At 34.5% G+C, this 26931-nt stretch overlaps 1 protein-coding gene across 1 annotated transcript; it reads right to left on the bottom strand.

Moving 5' to 3' along the window:
* Positions 1 to 5: 5 nt before the first annotated feature.
* Positions 6 to 12849, bottom strand: LOC143177015 (uncharacterized). Its single transcript, XM_076374741.1, has 7 exons — positions 12680 to 12849; positions 12043 to 12235; positions 6885 to 7201; positions 3536 to 5160; positions 3039 to 3437; positions 1810 to 2195; positions 6 to 1091 (listed from the first exon to the last, which is right to left on the bottom strand). Exons 1-7 carry the CDS (start codon positions 12790 to 12792, stop codon positions 741 to 743), a joined length of 3384 nt encoding a protein of 1127 aa, XP_076230856.1. The 5' UTR covers positions 12793 to 12849; the 3' UTR covers positions 6 to 740.
* Positions 12850 to 26931: the final 14082 nt, after the last annotated feature.

Below are 26931 nucleotides of genomic sequence, written 5' to 3' on the forward strand. Positions count from 1 at the left end.
TCGGTATTGCCGTACTCTCATCGATTAGCTGCTTTTTATTTTAATTAATTTCAACCAATTAGGTTAAATATTGAAACATAGATTTAAATCTTTTATTTCATGAACTAGTTTAGATTCTGAAGAATAAATTAGAGTTTATAACAGGCTAGTAAATTTCTAACACATTGTGATGAATGTAATTCTATTCAAATATTTTAATACGCATTTTTAGGAATATCATTTAAATATAACTATTATTTCTAGCATGAATATTTAAGAGAAGAGAAAGAAAACAATTGAGTGTTTCATGAAGATTTTACTTCTTGATTCACCTTCTTGTTTGAACAATGTTATAATAATTACAGTTTTCTGTGAATTAAAATATCTACGAAATCTGATCAAATAATTCTCATGCAAAACTTATGTATTAGAAAACAGCTTCGTAAATACAGAATTATAATGTATTTATTTACATATCTTCTTGAAGTTCTTTGGTACCCTTCCGTTTATTATTTCATATTTTTGCTATGAATGATCTTTAACACTTTTCACTTAAGACAATATTAATGTCATTAAGAATAATCTAAAATAAGTAAATCCATCGCTGAAAATTTGAAAAACATTTTCAAATTTTAAATTATTCACTTTGTACATCATTAGAGAAATATTAATATTTGAAAATGTATATGTATAAGTTGAAGATTCTAGAATTCTTTGATCAGATCATGCAGAGAAAATCATCATCAGTGGAAAAGAGATTATCACGGCAGATACCCTAAACCAGTTTCTAAGCTAATGGAACTCCTTATGCTGGACGCGTTACTGGCTCGTCTACTAATTTTGTTTGAGTCAGACCCAAAAACAGCCGCAATCTCCGCGCTCTTTTTAATGGATAGAGCCTCGTGATGGGCTCCAGATCTACTAGAGCAGTGAGATAGACACTTCTTATCTCTTTCCGCGCCAACGTAAATCAAACGACCCTGAGTATCCCTGGCACTAACGACTAGCACCTTCTCGCTATCAGAAGACTGCTGAGATTTTCTTCCTGGATTGAAGAGATCGTAATCTAAAGCGAGATTATTCGAACTGCTATAGCTTGAAGATGACTGCTTCTGAAAAATAATGAAAATGTTATCACGATCCCGAATATATTTGATCTGAAGAAATTATTCCACTTCCAATCCTCCGTTAGTAATAGTTTTTAATTTTGTTTTGCTCACTTTTACTTTAAAAATATCTAGAAAACACACCTTGATATCTTTAATGGACAGTATTTCTAGGATGTCGATACCGTAAATTTTCAATTAGACCTGTGATACCAAAAGTAGCACGTCTTATTTATCTTACAAAAAATAGCTTATATCGACTATCCAAGAAAAAAAAGTTTCATATCTTCGTATGAATAGCAAAATACTTATTCATATTTCGGTTCCTTTGGCATAAAATTATTTATGAAAAAAACTTTTATTAAAAGTACTCTAATCCTACAAGTCAATAAGTAAACTTAAATAAAAAAAGTAGTTCCTTAATTTATGTATAAAAGTTCTTTCTCTACAACTGATTTTAATCTGAAAGCATAGACATAGGTTCGGATACAAAAATATGGATAAATATCCTAGTAACGTCTTAACTTTTCAAAGAGAAGCAATTTATTTCACCATTTCGCTAAAAAGGCGATTATACTTGATACGGCCAAATGGTATAAATGTGATTTTGTTTCTGGAAGAAAACGGCACAGAATATTTTGAATCACTTCGAAGACAGATGTGTTCTTTTTTATAAGAGAAATGAGACGTGCTAGTTTTCGAATTAATTAGACGTGACTATTACCTTGAGTACATCCAAACTTTGGGAGGGTGTCCGACTCCTGTTACTTTTCGTTCCCCGTACTCTCTCCAGACTTCCTCCTCTGCTCAAAGTACTCTCACAAGGTACTATACCTCTCTGTCTAAGTTGCTCGAGTATCGTTGGCTGAATAGGTTGTCGTGCACAGTAACACTTATTGCTTTCAGAGCAGCTGTCTGTGTCGCAAGCGCACATCACCGTATTTGATACAACATGCGGTTGTGCTGGGATCCTTCTGGATAGCGAACAATAACATTTATCTGCTGAGACGCAGGTGCAAGACTCAGAATCGTAGCTGCACTCGCTACAGCTCACGTAGCCACTGCTGCTCCGGTTTGCAGTCGCTCCTGCATGTCGGTTTAATCGTCTACCTAAAGAAAATAAACGATTCATCTTTATTAGGATTTTATTAGTACTTTTTGAATCGCAAGAATATTCAAAATTTTTACTAAATTTAACATATGCGGCAAATGTAGAACTAAAAAGTTCGATAATAGGCGTCAGAAATTTAAAATTCTGTAAGTTAACATGTGTCTGGTCAGATACTAGTCTAATCTAGACTTGCTCTACTGTCTTATTCTACTAACATCGCTCTGTCTGATCTGACTAGTTGGCTAATGCACGCCGGAAGTGGAAGAAGCCCAAAGTCAGACGCATTTCAAGCGAATTTTAAGTTCATCTTCAGCAGTTAATAACTTGCAAATATAGCCTCAAATGTAATTTTGTTACTCTTGTTTTTTGTCTTATTTTGGCTTGTAGAATCATTCTTGAACATTTCTGACACTTGTTAATAATCTAGCATTTCAATTACATAATTGAATAGTTTAAGAAGTTCAAAATTTATCCTTCAAAGTATAGAGGTCACAAGTCACCATACCAGTATCCAGCTCGAAAGACTAATGTTTAATGTTAGAATAACATAACGAAAGAATAATGTTCGATTTTAAAATAACAACAAATTTATATTATTCCTTAAATTATTAAACTATGATCTTCTCAAACATCGACAAAAATTATGAATGGTCATTAAAAGTTACGAACCCATGTCTCAATCCGAATTTAGAATCTTTTCTACTAATAATGCTAGACGCTAACGAGATGAATTTTTTAAGCTCAAAAATAACGAAGAAGTCACAATCATGTCTGCATCATAAACCCAGTCATTCTCTGAATTTTTACAAAGTATAGAAAAACTGAATTGATGAATTACTAACATGTGTCACTGTCTTCCGAAGTGGTATGACAACCTCCAGCTTTATTCGTCCGCCAAGAAGATCTCCTTTTCCCTAATCTGTTAGCCAACACTCGGTTCCTGTGGTTGTTCCTAGCGTCACACGAAGAACTACTGCCAAAACTGTCATTCAATCTCCTTGCTGGGAAAATTACGGATGTGAATTCTGTTGGTCCACCCTTTAATCTCGATACTGATCTCTTAATGGCTTTGCCTAGGAGACAAGATCGACGACTCGATCGCCTTCGTTGTGGTCTTCGACGTTTCCTCATTATGCTAGCTGATCTCTGGTAAAGTTCATCCTGCGTCAGTGTTGCTGCCAATTTTAATAAAAATTCTTTGTATAGAGGTTTCAAGTCGTTGAATGACATCCCTTCGGGATCTGAAAATTTTGAAAAAAAGAATTATTATTTTTATTATAAAATTGACTGCAGTAAATTCTCAACTCTACATGCAAGAAGAATAAAAAAAAACTATTACCAATAATAGTGGCTAAGATGTCATCAACGCTGGTTAGGCCTTCCTGGTTCCTGAACTCGTCGAACAGTTCTGTGAATCCCAAAGGTGTTCCACCTTTGATACTATTAGGTCTTCTGGCACTTCCAGGATTGAGAAAACTGCCCCTTCGAGGTAATTCCACTCTAGTCATCAAGTCCCCTCTGTCTACGTCTACGTCACTCTGAGATCTTTTCAATCTACTTTCTTGGAGTACCTTCATGGTATCCTCGGATCGACTAACAGGAGGCTCGCTGCCAGCCCTGCTTCTCTTCCTAACTTTCGGTTGGCTGTACTCTGGTAAATTTAGGTTCGACGAAGAATCGCTTAATTGCTTTTTTAATGGTTTGTCCATGGTAACTACCCTGCTTAATCTTTTTCCAGGTGAAACTTTCTCCTGTTCTCTTGAACGTCTTCCTTCTGTAGGTACAGAGTCTCTAGAGTTCTCACGACTCAGTTGGTAAGCGTCATCTCTCATAGATTTACTAAAGAATATGTCTTCTTGGGAACTCTTTATTTTACTTCGATCAAGCTTACTGTTTCTACCATCGTAGATGTCTTCCTGGGCAAGACTGTAAATTTTATCTGCATTTTTAAAGTGGTCTTCATAGAGTCTCTCCTTGCTATTTCTTTTGCTAGTCCGTTCGTATATTGAGTTCTCTTCACTTTTGTAACTAGGCTTCTCAACTCTGTCGTATATCAAAGGCTCAGACCTAAGACAATAGATTTCTTGCCTTTTTGAAACATCTCCTGAAGAATTTAAGTCATATGACCCATGGTTCTTGTCGTGATCTTTTTTCTTGAAATCAATTATATCCCTTGAAGAATACTGATTTCGTGAATTATTCTCTTTTTCAATCGACGATCTCACCGGAAGTTTTTCGTATTTATTAAGAACTCTTTCATAAAAACCATTAGTACCAATGTCATAGATCTTCTCTGTTGTATTCATAGAATAATCTACCTTTATCTTCTCCGGGCTGCTTAGGTCCTTTTTACTTCCATATAACTTGTTCTTCGTATTCTGTCGTTCTTCCTCATTAGATAGTCTCAAATCAGAGCTCTTTTGCACAGAGCTCAAATTCTGAACTATTGGACTCACCTTTCCCTTTGGATTTGGTTCTTGCTTCCTTCCTCGTGCCTCCAAAATGTCCTCCGCTTTTATATCAGAGTTCTTCTTTTTCCTCCTGGGTATTTTCTGCACCTCGACCAATTTTCCACTCTCTTCTTCTGTGATTGAGCTAGAGATTGAATTTTTCTTCGTCCGTGGAGGCCTTATCGGCTGCGAAGGCAGTGGCAGTGACTGCTCTGACTGTAGTAGGTTTATTCTACTACTGATTCTACTGGTTGGACTAGGTTCTCGAACGCTGGATGCAATAGACGCCAAACTCATGCAGCCAACACCATTTGTATGCCTTGGGCGACGTCGAGTAGCATCCAGATCAGCGAGTAGAGCTCTGTAGAGGGTAGCTGCAGCAGCCACAGCATCCTCCTCTGTTTCACATGCAAACGCATGGCATTCCAGTAGTCTAGTAGCTCCAGGTCGTCGCATTACCACTGCGAATATCGGTGGATAGTTTTCTACAGTGATTTTTAAACCCCGCATTGTTCTGTAAATAGTGGTTTCAATTAATAAGTATACTTTATCATTAATTCACTAATCAATCATTTAAAATCATTATTTACTCATTATTGTAACATGTTCTCATGTACCACCCCTAGACCCAAGGCAACGTGTCTCCAAAAATCACTTTTACAAACAACCCAAGAACCACTGTCCTCAAGAATCACCGATATAATTAACCTAAGAATCATTGCAACTGTATTCAAATATGCATTCAAGAACCACTTTTAAAACGACCCCAAGAAGTATTGCAATATTTTCCTAAGAACTACCTTTGCATTCTAACGACTAACGTCTGTTCCTGATATCAATTTGGCATATCTTATTCTCGAATATACAGGTGTTTGACAGTAAGTGCTAGAAACTTTAAAGGACGATTCCTCGTATAAAAGTAGACGAAAATCACGAATGGCAAAATTGTGTTTGAGGCTTCGTTGCGGAATCATTGGAAGTTAATTGTTGAAAAAACACCTAAAAGTGTGAAATGTGTCTGATTCGGAACTTATTCTACTCACTTCGCTATGTCTGATCTTGCTAGCTCATGTCACCAGTAGAATAAGTCGCTAATTAGACACATTTCACGTGTATTTAAAGCGTTTTTTCAACAGTTAATAACTATGAGACGAAGCCTTCATTCTTGATTTTAATTTTATTTTAATAAGACAAAAGTTAGATACATTTCAAGCGTATTCTAAATACATCTATAAGGATTAATAACTTGGAAACAAACCCTCAAACATACTTCCATTTTTCTTGATTTCCATCTTATTTAAGCTTACAGAACCAGTCTTGAAAATTTCTGACACTTATTGTCGAATAGGTATGATCCTGTATAATGAGAGCAAGAAACCAGTGTACCCTATACTTCGCTGTATTATTGTTCACAATGCGAAAAATGTTTCTGAACTATTTATTTCTTTTATTTTTAATAAAATAGATTATACACTTCATTATTTCTGCTTTTATTCTACTAATTTTTTACCATTGTATCAATTTAACACCAAGTCACAAATTAACCTTTTGACAGTTTATTCCTACTGAGACTCGCGTAAAGCGTTAAATACCGATTTGTTTTCTCCGATTGAGACTAGGGCATGGTAAGATGTTGATAAAAATAAAATAATAAATAAAACATGTTCGTTACATTTGTTACAATATACACAAATATTTTAAAAAATAAAACACTTATTTGTTAGAAATACACACGACGAATAAGAAATTGTCCCTTAGACGGTTCTGGGGTAAGTGCCGTGGGGTTCATCACAGTCCTCTTACCAAAAGGCATAGCCTTCCCCACTCCGTGGCTAGATCCTTTAGGAACAATATTCCCATTCTTTAGCAACACGGTGTCGGACCGCTTGCCTTTTTCCAAACACTCGCTCTTCTTCTAAACAGTCATACAACACCCGATGGCTGGGAGGCCCAACGTAGCCATCAGCCATCGGTCGCCGACAGGACTGTTTAGTCTCATGCATCCTCAATCAGCCTTTCGTAAACTAAGACCCTGTCATAAATTCATCAAAGACCCGTCATCGCTCGGCTATTCGTCCCAAACTTTCTCTTAAAAATACGTTGACGCTAACATATTTTTGCCAAAATTTGCAACTTTATTAAACTGTTAAATGTTTGAGTTAAGAATATAAAGAACAGATGTGGCTTAACTCCATCACCACTCGAGCAGTTAATTTCCACATAATTTTCGATATTCACCTGTACAGATCCGCGTGCTTATCTTCAGCGGCCTGACTCTGATCATGATCGCCAACCAGCGGCAAGAAAGCGTGATGCAACTCGCCAGACGGCGTTCTCTTGCATCGCAGCCTCAGCGCGCTCCAAACCGCGATTCTACGAAAGGGGTTGTTCTTCTCGCAAACCTCCGACGTGCGAAATGTCAGTCCGCACCTTGAGATCTCGAGTTCCGCTCTCACCGAGTACTCCACGCGCTCCAAGAGTTGGCGAAGAGGCTCTTGAAGGCCGCGGACACTTGCAACGCGACCACCAACCGGCGCTGCTCCCATATACTTCACCTGTCAACAATTAACGAACAATATAATTTATCCTGGGGCATGGGGCACGTCCACATGACGGCAGGGAAATTGACGCAACGTAGAAAACGCAGGACTTAAAAGCCTGGAGTTGCAGCACTTTCTGTTCGAAGTACCATAATGAAGGAGGTACGATAGAAAGTACATTATTTTATAATACACAGGCATTAAAGGTTTCTCCACTTTATCGGTGCATTTGCGATTTCTCTTACTTTGTTTTTGGAAGTTGACTCACATACCGAAGCGAACGCTCGCTGACAGCGAGTTTGCATGAACTCGTTGCCTACATTTTCAGATTAATAAATCTGTTTGATGTCTGGGGTGTCTACATCTCGTATGCATAGATGTGTAAGATCGCAGGATTCACGGTTCAATTAACATATTCACTCTTCATTTACAGTTGCCAGACACCTAAATACATACATCTGAAAGTTACATCAGACAGATAGAATAATTAAGTTTGAACGAAAATAAAATTCGTTGAAGCAACACACCTGCAACGTATATTAAAAATTTATGTGATCTTTTAGTGACCCTGTCGTTGCGATATTAAGTATTTAGAGATACTACGACGACGTTAAAAGCTTCTGTCGCAGAAGAATAAGAACCTGTTCCTCGCAGATGCCAGTGACGTTGAAAAAAGCCTATCAGATACGCTTTATTACAGGTTTTAACATTCCTCAAGCGATCCCTGAGTGTTTCCTGCTCTTCATGTTTGGTACAGTTTCTACGAAACGTCGCGAAAACATTTTTCAAGTTAAGTGTAGCACTTTTAATGTCAAGGTAGCTCTGTTCGCTAACGAGCATGCGATTTAACACATTGCGATAGTTTTAAAGGCCGTTTAAGATGGTCGATGAAAGGTCTGGATAGAAGCTCATACCATCGATTAATTTACATAATTTACACCGTATATGCATCTTGATGAACTTTCATTATCTCGCCATTTAAGCTGCGTGCAACTGTGCTTCTAATAGAGCAATTAGGTTTCCTAACAATATTGTATTCAAACATGCCACATGTTTTGTGTTTTGAGTGTTGAAAATGGTTCGTTTCGTGGAGAATGGAGCGTTGTTTCTGGAGTAAAAACTTCTTGGAAACTTCAGGTTGTTAATATCGTTAACGAGAGAAAAGTTTTAAAGAAATGCAGTATTTTTATTACTATATTTTAAAATAGAAAATTTAAGCCAATTAAAAACTATTTTTCTCTAAAAAAGGAGAGAATAAGTTTTTTGCTTATCAATCTCCATGTTTAAGAAAGTTTTGAATTCGAAATTAGTCATTTTTGTTGGAGATGTAATATTGTATTTGTAGAAAACGTGAGCTCAAATAAAATAGTTGTGTAGTACATTTTTATCTGTAGTTTTAGAGGAATATCGTTTCACATTCTAGAAGAAAATTATCACAAATAAGAAATATATACATAATTTTCATTTCTCTTGTACACTGTTTCAGTAACTATTGTATAGAAGTAGAAGTTTGATTCCATTCACTTTTGTTGTAAGTACATATGTGTGGTAAGGTTCATTTTCATATGATGTACTTTTCGAGTATTATGATTAAGGTAATGTACTAAAATCTGAACGCTTAAGATATCAAGTGTCTCAGTAAATGAACAATCTAATAAAACTACATGTAGGTATCAGGACATTCACCTTAGAGATCCGTGAATTTTTTGTGAATTGATGTCTGAGCAGAAAATCATTGAAAACTGAAATTAAGTTTCAGATCAAATTAACAGGAACAGTGCACAATAATTGATTGTGTGAAGAATCTTCTAATACATAAGTTTAACATCACTTTTAATTTTGAGTAATAAATATTTTAGTAGAGTTTTACTGTATTTTAACAAAAAGAAATTTTCTTTTCGCTCTTATCAAGAATTTTATGTTTTCTATTTGTTATAGATTTTTCGCGGGGCTGTGATTTATTAGAATTTAGCGAATACTTGACTAATTTTGTACAGAATTTGTAAGAATTCAGAGAAGTATAGACTCTGATAGAAACTCTTCCTCTGACCTAGGTTACTCGAGAAACATCATCAGTACCGCAACGAAACGATGCGGAAGCAGAGGCCCATAAAACCCGTGGAAGAAGAAAAATCCGCATGCCGATGTGGCAACGAAGGAGAATTTTTCAGTGCTCCAAATAGGCTTGGTAGCCCGTCACGCTCTGCGAATCGTGAACGGAATGAAAGTGACGATTAAAAATGCTAGGACGATGCCTGTCTCGAGGAAAGTCTTTATCTTTCATATCGTCAGGTGCACTTAGGGTAGTTCGAGGACTCATCATTATGTTCGTCGAATAACTATTCACTAAAAAATAAAGCGTTAGAGGAAGAGATAGTTCTTCAATCTTGCAACTACTTTTATCTACAGAATTCACATAAAATATGTTTTACGTAATTTCTTTAGTTTATTTGGTACGTTTGAAAATCTTGTCGTTAATGTATCGAAGTAAGTCGAATATCTTGAAGAGATATGTATTAAGGAAAAATCTATCGTTTAATTTACGCATGAATAACTTCGAATTTTTGTGACTGTATTAATTTAGTGAAATTGGGAATTAAAAATGGAGGATAAATGGTTGGAAACGAAATTTCTATCGCATTCCGTAACATTTCGCTCTAAGATTTTTCGTTAGATATTTGAAAGAATATTTGCCTCTTTCTTGATGAAAATTGCACTGAACCGTGTCGCATAATTAACAGCCTGTAATAGTAAGTGTTACAGTGTTCCTGATTTATACTTGCACGTTCGTTCTACTCTCATTCTATAAAACCAAAGTCAAAATTATATGTGCTGCATTGCTTAAGTTACATTAAAAGATCACCTAAAACGTCAGTGAAATATAACATTTTAACTATCTTGTATATGTGTATATGATAAAGAAGAATAAGATTATTAGAAGAAGAACATTAAATGGAACAGCAATTAGCTTATCGATAAATCGTATATCATGGCAATTTTACAGACAAAACCAGGATGTCTTATCGCCTCTTTTCGAAAGCTAGTTAACGTGTCTTCCTTCTGTTGATCGAACAATCAGTTCGCGACTAATTATACGCTGATCTAAATTTTATTTCTCCTCGAGACGGTACCGCATAATTTCTTCGTTTTCGGGCAAAGTACCCAATATACTTACACAATAAAAAGAAAAGAATAAATAAATCAGACAACAGTCGTAAGTTTAAAATTACGATCACGTTCAATCTTGAAAACTATATGAAATGCAATTCAAAACTGGCTTCCATGAACTGAGGATTCAGTGATGCCATTACTCTAAACTTTCCTTTCTGTGAGACACGTGCATACATTTTAACGATTCCACAGCTGATATTCTATCAGAGATGTTGTAGCAATTCGGCTTTTTCATGACGGTGGATAAAATATGCGATTGGTACGTGATCGAAGGCAACGCTCGCCAGCGAAGTAGGTGAATCCTTCGTTAAGACGCGCAAACTCGTCTCGAGAGTGGAACGAATGGCCGTTTCCCGAGATTTTCTGAGGGTGGGAGAGAAGACTGTGACTTACGATCAAATTAACATAAGTGAAAAGCTTCTTTTTTTGCTTTGATCTTATCTAATTACAGTGAAATCCTTGTGTGCAAGTTCGTTCCTATGATAGGAAACAGAAGGCACGTTTACTTTTATCAAATTGATGTCCTTTAAGGTTTTCAACATAGGTGAAGAATCAACTTTAAAAATTTGTAAAACAGAAGAAATTTTCTTCAATCCTAATCTACCCTAATCAAAACTAATTCGTACATCTGACCGAAAGCAATCTTTTAATTTATCAAATAAATAGTAAGCTTGATGTTTCAGTATTTTCAAACATTTATGTATCTTAGATATGATCTAGATTTGAATTTCAATTTAAAGTGTAAGCTCCAACTTATTAGTTGAATTGTAATGTATGTGCTTAAAACTGTCTGGAAACTTACAGATCGTTAACACCATCAAAATACTACAAAAATCTTAAGTCAGTATACTGTATGTACAATACACAGAGTAATGCACTTAATTATATTAAGAAATGTTGAATCTATAAATATGATACCATGAATTAAAGATTAGAAAACATGCGTTTAAGTCTACTCTGTACAGAATGTTCAATGCTAAGTTACAGAAATTTTAAGAGGGGATTCCACGTGCTGAAATCAGATGAAAATGAAAATAGATGAAATTACGTCTCACGCTTCGTTTCGGAGTTATTAATTATTGAGAATACGTCAAAAATACTTGTGAAGTGTGCCAGGCTCAGGCTCTTATTTTACTAGCTGTATTGTGTCTGATCTAAGTAACACTCGCAGTAAAGTAAGTCCAAAGACAGGACAAAAATTAAAAATTCTGAAACGTAACTCCGAACGCAATTTTGTCATATTTGATTCTTCATTTAGTTTGACATATAAAATCACATCTCAACATTTCTAATATCTGTTCTCGAACAACCTGTATAGTACTATCTCTTACGCACTGTTCAAATAACTATCACATACAATTATAATCAAATTTATTTCTATCGCATAAATTTTATATTCATACAAGAATGTATCTATTAAATATTATTCTTCAAAGTCAATGAATTTTATAAAAATCGTAGACAAAAACAGTACATAAGAATTAGTGTATTTTCTCTTGAATCACTAAATTGCAAAACGATATAAAGAAATTTATTGTAATCGCTTTATGTTCACTTCCAGTAATAGCGCAGCTTCAGACCTTTAATTTTGGAGCATGATAAATCGTTGCATTGAAAAACGATGTACGCGCTCGCTGACACGTAAAATAGAAAAACCCAAAGAAGAAAGTAATTGATATATTTACCGGTAAAATCGCGGCGGCGCATTCTCCAGGTGTTCCGCTTTCAGCTTCCACGGAGGCGAACATTGCCTCGATTCGCGCCTGGACAGCGCTGTTCACCCTCTTTTGCTCGTCTGTTCCGACTTCCTCTACGTGGTTCGAGTTCATGGTGGAAACGCTTCCATACCAGCCACCCATAGTAGACCCGTAAATTGATCTAAAGTGATAAGAGAACTTCATTATTTAAAAAAGGGAATCGCCATTTAAGCCACAATCTCACATGTGCAACACAAAAGGTATCGTCGACTAGTAGATGCATGTAGCATAAGTGGAAGTGTGACTTTATGAAACACTTACAGAGAGTTTTACACTTTTATGCATTTTGTAAAATATTATTATGAAGAAAAAAAGAATTCTGTTCATCTAATTCGTAAATTAATATCACAAGTTGTTGCATTTATAAATATACTTTAATTTTGCCAATAAAGAATTTGTAAAAACATTATTCATATCTTAAGTATTTACCTACATAATAATTCTAATGATAGCTATTGGGCCGCAGAACATAATATTTAATACCTGACCCTTCACACAAACAGTTTATTGATTTCTGTTCTAGACCACAAGTACACGTTAAAGAAGATTTTATTAAAATTATCACCTGGAATCTTCAAACAGGGCGTCGATTCGAGCTTTGCTCCTGAGGGAGCATTCCGATGCAGGTCCAGCCAATCGAAATCCATCTCCATAGCGGGACATTCCTACGCAGGACATTGTGAATTGCTCTGGGCTAATTAAACAGTGCACGAGTCCAGCCACTTCTTTTGCATGCTCTCTAGAGCTTCTCCGAACGAACTTTCGTTAAACGACGTCATTCGTTCTGAAACAATCCAATTAGCAACCCAGTTGCATTGTATTAATACCATTAAACACGATAAATTTAGAAAGTTTCCCAAAAATATTGTCGTAAACTTAAACTTTAAAGTATAAACCACAGTTGCAAGAGGTTACGATGAGAATCGGTGCAATGATTGCAAAGATAAAGACGGATAACAGTTGTCAATGAGCCTGTTTGTGGAGGTTTTCCTGGCTGGTGGTCGCACAGCAAATAAAAAACTGTTAGTGAACGCAAGAGGTGTTAATAAAAAGTTTTGTAAAGATACGGGTCGATGAAAAAATTTTCAAGAATCGGTGGGGGGCATTCCGGGGATTTTCTTAGGATCTCACCTCGTTTCCACGGAGCCTTGCGTTGCTCCTCAACAGGCGTTAAATTTATACGAGAACATAGCATGCCAGACAGTGGTAATTAAAACTATAATTACAGAGAAGATTGAATAAGAAATCTTTCGATTGGTGAGATTCGTTTTAATAATCGACCCTCAGTAAAAGTGATATGAAGGATCATAAACTTATCCCTTTCAGTACAATTTTTTAACTTTATCATTTTGAGTTCGTGAGGAACAACGATCTCTGTTAAAAGTTGCCTTATCTCTGTATTTAATTATTTGTTTTCTTCTAATTTACATTTCATTCGTAATGATGATTCATAAAAATTGATAGTTGCTTTCTCTGTTTAATTAGTTTTATTAGCCCCTGAGGAATCGTCTTAAATATGTTCTTAAATTGCAAATGTATAATACAATTAAGAATTTATTAATAATAGCATTTTTATTTGTAATATGACTATTAATATTAAAAATATTTTTTTAGATAACAGTAATATGATTGTTATCTAAAATTGTTATCTATGATTGTTATCTAACTGTCACTAATGTATTGATATTTTTAATAACATATAAAACCTACAAGTTTAGTTCTGTTACAATTTAATAAATCGAGTAGCAACGCGTTAACAAATCGCTATGTGGAAGAAGCATTCGTTAGATTGTTTACCTTCTTGTGGACTAGAAATCTCGAACGCATGGAATTTAATACCAGTTCGTGTAGAATTATCGCGTGCTTGCCATCGGCATCACCATTACTCGATTTTCACCAGTAATGCGTGAGACTTGCTGCGTTTCTTTAACGAAAAAATCTGAACTATTTAATGATTAGAGGAAAAATGTTTTTATAGTAGATAGTTGGCTCGCTTTTATAGTTTTTGCTTTACATATTTGTACAATGAATAATCTCACGTCAAGAAAGCTTAAAACATATTGAAAACATATATGAAAAATGAACTTTTATAGGTTTATTTAACATCATTTGTAAAAGATTTTTCTAAACACAAGTTTCATTTTTAAAGTATTATATTACTATTTCTTGATGATAATTTTTGGATGATAATGTGAATGATAATTTTTAGATCACAGAAATTTTGGATGTCGTAGTTTTTGTCCAATTGTATAACACGAAATTTAATTTTTTTGTCTCCTAAATGGTAATTTAACAAATTATATCTTTTTTAACTTTAAAATTATTGTTATGGGGAAATCATATCATAGTTGTTGCCAGTAAATTCTCAGATATTTAATAAAGTATAACTATTTGGTAATAGTAAGAATTCTTTTTAAAAACATTCATTAGTGAGTTAATTCATTAAAAATAAAAATAACTTATGGTTAATTTAAAACTTCTGTAATCTTAAAATGACTTTGACTTTTTCCGAACTTCCTTAAAACTCTCTAGATATCTATATTTTATGCAAAAGACTTCAAACATTAACACAATTCCTAAATCGTAATTTGTACGGTGTTTCACTTAATATAGTAAAACAAGTAAGATTTACACAAAAATCCTTCGACAGACAGTATATAATGTAGCTTTCGTTTTTATATTTTTTTCTGTAGTGCAATAAAAAAGAAAAAATATTTCAGCTACTTTCAATGGTACAGAAAAATATTTAAGATAAAAACTGCAAAGTTGGAAAAGGTACACATTCCAATAGTAGTAGAACATCTAGAGTAGGTTACGTATCTTGAAATACAATTATACTTTTCATGCTCTTTTTTACCTAATAATAAAATAGTTATGTCCAATGCATAATACTGTGATCTTCAAATTAAGTTTGCTATTTCGGCCAAAATTATTCATATTAAGTGGGACATCCTGTATATCTATTTTGACTATTCATAAAGTATAGTACTGTACATTTAGAAATATGTACATTCATTTGTACTAACGGTCCAATTGAGCCACATTGGTCGACAAAATCTTCCTCCGTTAAATCATCTTCGCTTAATTTTAATTTCTAATTCTCGTTCAAATTCCATTCTAACAGGGACTGGACCCAACGAACGGCGCCTTTTTACAGTTATTTGGATCGTGTCCGTCGAACCGGAGGGTCGTTTCTCAAAGACGTCGATGTCTCGGGCATCGAACGGCCTGCGCTCAAGTGGATAACTGTCGTTGGCGCGTTCATAAGCTTCATCTCTGCTTATGTGTTCCGTTGCACGCGTAAATTCATGACCGAACGTGATTATTGAACAGCAAGTGATCATTACGAACCATCATATGGGCCTAATTGCGCAACGGGAACCGATCGTTTCGTGGAAGTTTAAAATGCGCGCGCTTCATGCGACCCCGATCCTCTTTCATATTTTCTAAAATTGATATCATAAATTTGTTCAATTTTTTCTCTGATGACACTCGATTTTATGAATAAATAAAACAGAAATACTATTTAAAATTACCTTTCAATTTTGAAGGATAATCTGGAATGGGTTTCATTTTTATTTGAGTTATGTTAAAAAAATGTTTAGTTGAAAGAGCGAGAAGTAATTTTTATATAACGCAAATAATGTGGATTAAAAATATTTGAAAATATTTGGTTATTATTTTCCATCGATGGGATATAAAATGGAATACATCATGGTTTACTTGTGAAGAAAAAAGGCGAGGATATTAATTGTAAACTACTTATTTGACAAATGAATGAACTCCACAAAACAAAAATATTTATATTTGTTCGAAATGTAAAAAATTAAGTATCTATAAAGTACTTTGACGCTAAAGTTTAAAAAAATTCAAAAAGTGGAATTAATAACTTTGGCCTGTGAATATCTGAATTGTGCGGGTAATTATGAAAGTGGTCTAAGTAGAAAATAAAAAAAAATTCAGTTTATCACTTATTTAGTGCTGTGCAGATTTGCATTACAAAATAAGGGACAAATTAAAATTTATTAAAGTGTTGAATTAGACCGCTTTCCTAATTACCAGCACAATTATGCTTTTAACAAACCGTTCCATGTAAACGAGTTTCTGCAAGTTAATGCAATTATAGCAAAAGTGGTACGCAAGGTGCGCCTTTTCATCAAGAAGATATCAATTAGAGAAGGATTGTCAAGCACCTTTTTCGCAAAGAGGAGCTCCGTTTCACAACTGTCATGGCGTCGATCGGCGTATCGAAGGCGATCGGTATTAGGGTCGACAAGCAGATTACAACATCACGTGTCGGCAAATCGCGTGGCAAGCCAATAGAGTATACTCGAGTTTAAGCGTGGATCGTTCAACTTACAATTACCAAGTTCACGGCTCGTTTACTGACCGCCTTCGGCTTAATGGAAATCGGACAAACGGACGGAAGCCGCGCAGCACGAAGCTCTTCGCTGTATTTAGCAGCCGGGAAAAATCGTGTCGAATCAGTTCAAACCTTTCACGGCGAAAATGGCGAATGAAGAAAAACATTGTTCTACGTTAAGAACGAAATTAATGATCTCGCGGCGGAACAAATAATAATAGGCAGAAAGAAGAAAATGGAGAATTTTTGAAAAGAAGAAGTACTTAGCTACTTTGTTAATACTAGACCTACTGAGGCTATTGTGTGTTTACTTTTATCGGAGTATCAAGATTACAGGATTTTGAAAAACTAGGTTCATAATTCATGAAAAGAATATCAGTTATATGTATATTTCTTTAGTTGTCAATATTAACAAAGAAGCAGTATAATGTTTTTAAAGAGTAAAATTTTTATAAGAAATACTTGTGTTAGTTATCTTGACCCCTCTGGTAGTTCTAGTGTTAAAAGACTTTTCTTATTTTATCAATATTAGAGTACTGTTATATTCACATGCAAAATAAAACAAGTTTTTTAGTTCTTTAGTTTCTACATCATGCAGTGAATAATAGTGAATTCTACATTTATCATCACTCACACTACATTCTTATGCCCTCTATCACCCAACTCCTCAGCTAGACTGGGACCCTCAGGTTTCCCACTTTTCAGTACAAAATCTACGTTTCACTTACTTTTCTATCTCGGTTCCTCCATAGAGTCCTTCCAAGGATCTCAGTCTTAATATCCATCGGTGTACCTTCACAAATCTCTACGAAGTAATCCCAACTGACACTTGCACATCACCTTTGGTCCCATCGTACAACTTGCACCACACGAACTACATAGATTCCAAGAATCCAAATTGATCCAACGATATCACAGTTTTGTCCCACTGAAATTCAACTCTCCTCGAAGTATACTCCAACTTTGCCCTAATTTTGGATGACGTTGACAACGGCTTCCATATGAACCGGCTACCCATGGGTTGCATGCACAGGAGAACGTTCCCGTTGATGATCGACCTTGGCCGCTCGAGTCGATCCGGATGACCGTCGACGTGAAACTGCCGGGGATGTTCTGCAGGAGAGACTCTCGAGTTCTCTAGCCAGTGAGTCGGCTCCTCCACGGTGGAACGAGGAGGCGGAGGAGGAGGAGGAGGAGGCTGAGGATCGACGGAGAGAGCCTCTCCCGGGACGCTCTTCGGGAAGGATGAACGGAGGCAATTTCGAGTAAGAACTTCATCGCGCATCATTTCCATCGATATGGAAATATCATCTTGATTAATTGACCTTCCATCGGAGCGCGGTGCTTCTACAGCTGTTAGAGGACTTCTTGGACGTTTGGTGCAAAGTAATCTAATCTACGGTACTAGAATGATACTCTAGTTTCATTTTTAAGAAGCTTTTAATTTATTTAGATTCTTGAACTCCTGGAAGAATTATTTGTCGTATTTTTAAGGTATCATTTTTTATTTACTTTGTTATCAGAATCTGTAAGTCTGGATCTTTAAATTGAAGAATTATTATTCTTGGGAATTTTGAGGTTTTTCATACTATTATTCATAATTTCAAAATTTGTTATAATTTCTTCTGTGAAAACTACTGTTTTTTACACTTTTTAGAATATTAAAAATTCGAAAGGTATACAGCAAAAGAAATTTTATGATTTTAATTTAGGATTTTCTCAAAATTTGTTTATCTTGACACTCTTTCGTGTTCCTGGATTTTCTAGATCATATGCTGAGTACAACGAATACGCCACGCAATGATAATAATTGAATTTCCGTGGCTTGGTAACTCGAAGAAATTCAGCCATAGGAAAGTGGGTTGAAAACTAGTTACGTATATTACACTAATTATACAGCGTCTCGATACGCAATCATTTTCTGAAAGCAATGCTGTATTTGTCAAGCTATTGTACAATCTGGCTCCTTTCATTACCATTATAATATACGCTTGAAATATTTGCATCAAAATGAAGTTACAGGAGAAATCTAGACTCCATTGTTCATACTCATGAGAACGTACAATTTTTTGGTCGAAGGCGAACGTAATAGGAATTCTTTTGTTGTGGAAGAAATCATTCTTTGTTGAAGATATACGGTATTTTTCTTTCACTTTTTTTTTAATTCATAAATTTCTTGCGTTTAAAGTAAAATGTAGTTTCAGTCATTTTTAATTTTCATTTCAATAAAATAAGTTAATATTAGTATAAGTTTAAAGACGGAATGTGAAAGTAGTCATATCTAGTATTCATATGGGTTCGAATATTCTTTTAGAAGACATTTTCAAAGAGCTTGTTATTACATGTAATTAAAAAATAGCTTATAAGAGGAGAAACCAATGAACAAATATTGACAACGAATAAAAATAAAATATCTTATAAAATACTAAAGACAAAAGTATCATAAGAAGAATCATCCAATGTAGCTCAAATTTAAACAAATCTACCTCAAGAAGTCTGCAATTTTAAGCTAAAGAGGTACCTCATCATAGAAGACCTCATAAGCAAAATTCAAAAACTGGGTGGAAAGAAACCAGTAGTAAGAAAATGAAAAAGGTTAAAGTCGATAGAAAGAACCTACTGCCCCAGAAGTCCCTCCTTGATTCTGTAACCTTCTCGATGACTCTACAATCTTCAAGAGACTGCCACCAGGAGACCAAAAAGCATACATTTCCTTTGGCATTATCATTTGTTATAGATATCGGTGCCTCCCGTGACCAACATTTTTATGGTAACTGAGAAAGTAAGTGAAGGGTCAAGGAAGCAGGAAAGACAAGGGAGAGACAGAAAAGGGGCGAGGGGACAGACGCGCACAGCGTCTGGAGTCGCTGGTTTCCGTTGCTGGTCCTCCACGCCGTGGTAACGCCGTAACCGATAACGGTACCATGCTTCTACAGCGCTCACCAATGTGAGAGTACTGTTATTCCCAACGATACAGACGTCGTCCCTCTCTTCCACTCCCTACCCAGCCGTTCCTCTTCGTCCTTCTCCTGTTTCCACCTACACGAAGGAAACTGTATAGAACGTCCCTGGTCACTCTTGCGTTCGCCAGAATCGTAGATTGGAGATTGGAAGGACGATCGTGGATAGCTGAAGTAGAGATGGACGATGCGTGATAGTGACATCGGCAGTCATCCATGGATTCTGAATGGGGGATTAAAGTCAACATGACAATTGGGCGAGCGTCGAAGGATGAGATTTTAGGGAACATAACGAGGATTGCTGAAGGGGTGGTAGTTGGGTAGAACGTGTATGAAATAGATCTGGAATTTATAAGGAGTTGAGACCAAGACTAGATAGACTATGTATCTATTGGAAGACACATAAGATTGATTGTGAGTGACGTACGATTATCAGTAAGTGGTGATCAATATTTTTAGGTGTTTTGTTGAACATTTGTCTGTATATAGGTTAGAAAAAATAATTAACTAGTTAAGGATTAACCTTAAATTAATGCAGTATTTAATTTGAAATTTTTTTTTAAACTATTTATATTATTAAATTTTGTTCTTCTGCTTATCTTTGCCGACATTTTGTCACAAATAAGCCTATTCTTCGAAAATAGAAAAAAATGAACTGTTTGTCTTTTGGAACAAAGAAAAAATTAAAATATGTAGAAAATTAAATAAATTTTCTGGAAAAATTTGTCTTCTTTTTATGTAATTTTTATAAAGAAAAAGCAATCTTATATAAAAAATTGTATTAATGTTTTAAAATTAATCTTAAAATTACGTTTAGTTTTTTAAAAAAGTGAAATTTGTATTTAGTAACAAAAAATAAATATTTTGTATTCAAACAGTTTCTATGTTTGTTTAATGTGGAATACCCAAAAGTTAACAAAAAGTAATTAAAATCCTAGAATACAGTAGAATCACTGAGAAGCGAAATTTAGATGGCCATCTGGTGGTGCATCATGGAACTGTCAGTGAATGGGAACTACAGTCGGAGCAAATTAATTATATCGAATTACAATATTACGCACAACCATATGCACCATACAATTTGATTATCTCACTACTTAATTTGTCATATTTTCTATCCTAATCTAAAAAAATGATTTTTTTTCGTTTTTTGAAACTTGGAATCTCATTAAATCATCGAAGTTAAGTTATACTAAAGAAAGTTGATATTCGATATTTCCCCACAGTAATAAAATACTTAAGATAATCAGACACAATTAGCCTCAAGTTTAATTTATGTATTATAAATTTTAATAATTTTTATGATAGTTGCAATGGTATTGAAATTATACAAACTGTGTATATGAAACCTGAACAGAATAAGGATTATAGGACAATAAAAATATTGATAATCTAAAATTTGAAGTAGAATTAAAGTTAAATAAAAATTAAAATTGCAACTTTGAACGGATAGAGATCAAAATTCAAAGGAATTAAAATTTGAAATCTTAACGGTACAAAAATAATTATAGTATCTCTGAAATTCCTACTTCTCTGTAAGCTATTTCTGCTATTTATTTCCCCCTTTTATATATGTATATCGCCTACTCATTCTATTTTATAAAATCACGCTAAGAAAATTAAGTTCTTACACGATTTATAAAAATACTATTTCTGATTGCAGTTATTAATTGCACCTGATAATCTTTCCAATGACTGTATAACATGACATTTCTAAAAACACTTACCACTATCTTCTCAAAGATAGAAAGTGACTTGCAAGAGTAACATATTATTAAAATTGCTGAAGCCTGTTAATTACTAAGTTCATTCAGTACTCATGGAATGCAAGTATAAAAAAGACTTGTTACTAGTAGCAAAAAGTAGTAACTTGAGCATGCACACCTGCGATAACAAAAATACCTTCTAAGAAACGTTTTCCTTATTTCATGTTCTCGATTCTCTCGATTAAAACGCACTCCGAGCTTTGCTGTAATGTCCAGTTACTTTATTTATTGTATTATTATCTTTGGGTTGCAAGTATCGTTGCATCAGCGACAGCTGTTGAGTACCGCTTCGACCGGTCGAAGCCGGAAGTTATCACAACTCTTCATAAAGTCGCTTTCGCAGCTGCCGTTATTCTATACAGTTTTTTAATTCATTAATCACATTGGATGTGTGCTATACCATATTAATTATTTTTTTTTATTTAGGCACACTTTAAAGACCGTGTTTAATCCTATTTTTATATTAACACTAGAGTCTTCAGTACATATTTTGGGAGGAAGAAAATAAAAAATTGTAGGAACTATATTAAGGTTTTGTGAAGCGCGTGGGAGGAAGGGAGGGAGTGCTATTGTATAGTTTACTACAATATTACTAAAATATTCATATTTAGTTATACTACAATATTCACTGCTCTTGAGAGAATTTTATAAAGGATAACTATTTTCAAACCTGGACCGAAGTAAACTTCTAAGCTCCACAATAAATGTGACTTTTAAAGAGAACCATTTATAAATTGAAAATAATTTTTTTTCTTAAATAGTTACAGACATTTATTTTAGATATTATTTATCTATTATTTATTTCATCCTTATGGAGTGTGACCCAGTGCTTCCAGGTCTATAACATTGCGAACCTTTATCAAACCTAATTTAAATTAAATCGAGAAACTTGGCTTATTTTCAAGTTATCGTCTCATTTGTGCTAAGAAGATTCTTCACGCATTGATAGAGCTAATAAAATCAGCTAACTACAGTATTTTTCATTAAAAGCACTTCGAGCTATATTTGAACAAAGTTTACACATCCTTCTGCCATTATTGCTGTCTCTGGACAAGTGGGACACGCTATAATTAAAGGCCTTGGTTTAAATGCGATTCGATTGTTGAAAGACGAAAAGCGATTAAGTTCAGTAGTTGTCGTATTGATTTGAAACGGACACTCACATTACGAAATTACGACATCGATTGTGTTCACAGCCTAGTTACAGACAGAAATTGGCGAATATAAAGAAGTTGACATTTATAGTTATAAAAAGTTATAATTCGACAGATATTTCTACAAAAATATGTGGATTCTTTATTACATAATCGTATAAAATATGAGGACTAAGTATACACAATTTCAGAAAAGGATTCTAAAAGAAAAGAAAGAATTTGTCGACCTAATTTAGATATAATGGAGACTGGAATCAATCTTAACTCGGAATTTAAATGGTAATTACTTATCAGGACTAGAGACATCCAAATTTAAGATATGTAGGCACTTGAATTATATTAAACTCTTCAAAACTTTCTTCTACTTAAACTTATTCAGTTAAAATGCACGTATCTGAATGGAGTTGTTCCAGTTGAAACCTGTTTCCAAAAAGGATCCACTATCCTCTTGAAAAGGGCACATCGCATTTATTGATCCGCTTATTTTCTCCATTACAGGAAGCCCCGTTAGCAGCACACCCCCAGATCCACTCTTTTTTTGTCCATCGATGTTTCCTTTCTTGCTGTGCTCCTTTCGATCCAGACTACAATTACGGTGACGCGTGATGCAATTACACAGTCTGTTTCGTACGAAAAGGAACGTCTGATCATTGACGACGCAAAAACGTGGAAGAAATCATGATAATTGGAAGTGATGAATTGAATGCAACGCAAGAATCCAGTATTTTTTATAGCTTTTTTCAAGCTTGTCTCTTTGTGACTTCGAAGAGATCGTGCAATACAAAATTGAAAATTAATTTGATACTTAAAGCTATTTAAGTCTTCGAATTGTAAACGTTTATTGTTTTTCTTAGATAATAATAATACATCCTAAACATGTTAAGATGTCTATAAAGTTTTAAAAATTATTGAATCAGAAATGTCAAAGTCTGGCTGTGAACAGTTGCCACGAAATTTAAATTAGCCTCTGAGTCTAACACACGCGCTTCCATCGGTGGCATATTTTTGTAAAATATAGCGTAAATTTTGGTTCAAGGAACCCATGAATTATCTGGGAACCGTTAGAAAATTAATATCGTCGAGAGTAATCAGACATTCATCGATATCCGCAAAAACAAAATTCGTCATCAAGAGCTCCGTCGTCTCGTCGTTGACCTTATTTCCGCGCCAGTGTGTATGCTCGTTTCTGTGTAACTGTAAATTGTCGTGTTACGTTCTAACTGTTATTCAAGCTTTTATCGTTTCCCCACAGTAAAATGAAGTAAAAATCGAATAGATACTAATTTTATCCCCCATAAGTACTTAGTTTCGGAAATAAACTATAGAAAGCATCAGAAGCAAACACAGTGGAATCTGACGCCATGCTGTTAATTTCAATATTGATACTTTATTAGCAAGTATTTATATTGGAATAACAAGGATCAAACTTAATTCTCTCATTTATACATATAATTTATACAGATACAGTATTCATTTGTTGCACAAATACATGCACAGATAATTGTTCTATATTTCATGAACTTATTTGTACATATAGTTCGTACAAACGTAGACTGAGCAATAACGTGATCAGAAATCACCTAGACATTCAGTTCTTTTATTTGTAACATTAATTCAACCTTGCATTCCTTCGATGTCTATTCGAATTTATCGCCATTTTTAGTCTATCTAATACGTAGGATATTCGACAACAGAAGTCAGAAATTTTATGTGATTCCATGTGCCAAAATAAGAGGAAAATCAAGAATGCCAAAATTGCTTTTGAGGCTTCTTTTCCTAATTATTAGTAGCTGAGAAAATGCCTAAAATACATATGACATTTGTCTGACTTGAGAACCCATTCTACTGATATTGCTGTCTCTGATCTGACTATTGCATACCAGTAGCAGAATAACTCCTAAGTCAGACACAATTGAGCAGCTCATTTGCCAAATCGATTAACTCCACAAGACAAAAATAGGTATATTTTTTTAAATATAAGAAGTTAAGCATCGACCAAGTACTTTGACACTAAAATTTTAAGAAATTTAAAAAATGGAGTTAATTACTTTCCTGGGGGCATTTTCCACAATTATTAACTGAAGTCTTAAACATAATTTTGTTATTTTTAATTCTGTGGTTATGAGGCAAAACAACCTATGTCATAGTTTCAATGAATTTTTCCAATGAAGTTAAGGCCTTAATTGACATCTGAAATCAAGAATTTATATTCTTAGAAAACAGAAAGGACATTAAAAGCATTTTTTCGCCTACAAATAAGTATTCAAGAAAACACAAATTCATAAGAAAATATTGAAGTTGAAATCTCGAAAACAAAAACATGACTTGTGTCGTTTTGCTTTACAATTTTACAATCACAGAATTTTCGTCTTACGTTGGCACGTAAAATAACTTCTTAAAGTTTTTGACACGTGCTATCAAACATCGTATATAATCGAAGCCATCAATTCTCTTCAAGAATCCTTGATGGACTTTGAAAACTGAAGCGACCAACTTTTCAAATAAAAATTCATTTTATTAGCTTCCAATTAGCGGATCCTCCATCGTTAGAAAAGGCTCACGGTATTCTCGCAATAAATTTCTTCCGTAATTTCTAACAATTTTCCTGTTTCGCGTGCATGCGAACCGTACGCGCATTACACACGCAGCTATAACATAATGAGTCTTCTTCTTCGTATCCTCGATGGCACATTCCTATCGGTGCTCGTCTTCGGCATAAGAATAGATATTACATACACGCATGCTTCCCTCTCATTCTCTCCTTACCACCCTCTCTCCCACATGGACACGTATTATATATTATCGTCTTACAAAACTACGCGTAATTGTCCTTCTCTGATGTCGGTAACGTGAACAATCACACGCGATAATAGTGGAAGACGTCGAAATCCAATCCACCGTCTTATCCTCTCGCGTGGTTTCGCTTTTCTGCATTGTTTCGAGAAATTCGAGCCAATGAGAAGAAAGGTATCATCAGTATTCGATAGAGTACTCTTATATTATTTCAGTACATCTGCACTGTTTCGTATCAACAAGTTGTAATTAACTCGAGAAGATGCACTCTTTCAGCCTGCATTGGCGCAGAATTTATGAATTCTACCAGTTTGCATACTGCTATAATGAGTGTTAGCGTATTATAATGTACGGGTTATTCCCAGCGCTATGTAACTCTCGTTTGCAAATTATAATCCGTAACGATACCGACCGTGCTATCATATTTTAATACTGTTATGTTGGTTACTCCCATGCATCGTATGCGCTGTAATGAACCTCTCGAAAATCGAGGCATTCTGTTGCAAACTATGCGTGTTCTTATTTCATGAATGAACTGAAATTCAGTATTTATTTCCGAAATGTATGCAAAATTATGGAAACAAATTATATAGTAACACATATAGGGTGTTGAAATTTTTCAAATAACAGCTGATAACCAACAATGCTGATCAATGAAATAACAAAATTCATATTGCCAAATTAACAACTCATTTAAATTCTTGGATTGAATTGACAGTGCTGTGAAAGTTATTATGCAACAGTCGGCTTTGTTGTAACATAATTATGAATTATGTTGTAATTCGTCGATGGCGATTCGTGAAATGTTACCTGCTATCTTACATAATTGCAGCATCTCTGATGCATTTTGCAATAACTGGAAATTATAGTATTTTAATAGCATTACTAGAGTTGCCATAATTTTCGAAACGTAAAACCACATAAATCACATATCTCTATATTTGAGATTTCAAAGCTCGAAGTTTTGAATTTGAATTCTCTATTAATTCATATTTATGTATCTGAGTTTAATTGTGATCTGATTGTTTAAAGGAAATATTTCTTTTCGTTCAGTTTGCTTCTTTCAAATCACAAATTCTATTTTCTAGATTTCAATCGAGTCATAAATTTGATTAAATATTTTTTGAAAATGTGATTTATGTTGTTTGGCTTTATATCCACAGACATGAGATCTCATTATAAATTTTAAATTTCTAAAGCGCGCAATATTCACAATTTTTTATTGTACTTTTTGAATACTCAGGCTGCGATATTTAAAAATTGCTTCCCCACTCAAAGTTATTAATTAAATAACAGAAATCGTGTTGCATAACTGTCGGTAGTCGAAGTAAAAACGTTTAACGGTGAACGTGTATTTTGCAAAGACGTGTCGGTACTATGAAAGATGGAATTTCGCGGATATCTTATACATACTCGTTGAAGGTCAACGCTTACGTGTTCGTACTTCACGATAATCAGATCTTTTCTTCGCCTGGTGTCATCACTTAATTTACCAGGAGTAATCATTAATCACAACTAAGTACCATCTCAACCTTGTCGAGTAGAAAATAGCTAGAAACAAAAGAAATTGAATCAACATACTCATTATTAAACTTGTAATAGTTTTAGCTTTGGGTCACCTTGTACGCGAAATTGATGACAATACCTCTGAATACATCAGAAGGTAGTTTCTTAGTCGATTATCGAACATACGAAGCTATGAAAGGGAAGCGAGAAGATATAAAAAATGGCGTTCCACTTAAGCTACCGATCAAGGCGATTTGCATTCCAGGGACGTTCGT

This window comes from Calliopsis andreniformis, chromosome 3 (genome assembly GCF_051401765.1).
Source record: "Calliopsis andreniformis isolate RMS-2024a chromosome 3, iyCalAndr_principal, whole genome shotgun sequence".
Lineage (NCBI taxonomy): Eukaryota > Metazoa > Arthropoda > Insecta > Hymenoptera > Andrenidae > Calliopsis > Calliopsis andreniformis.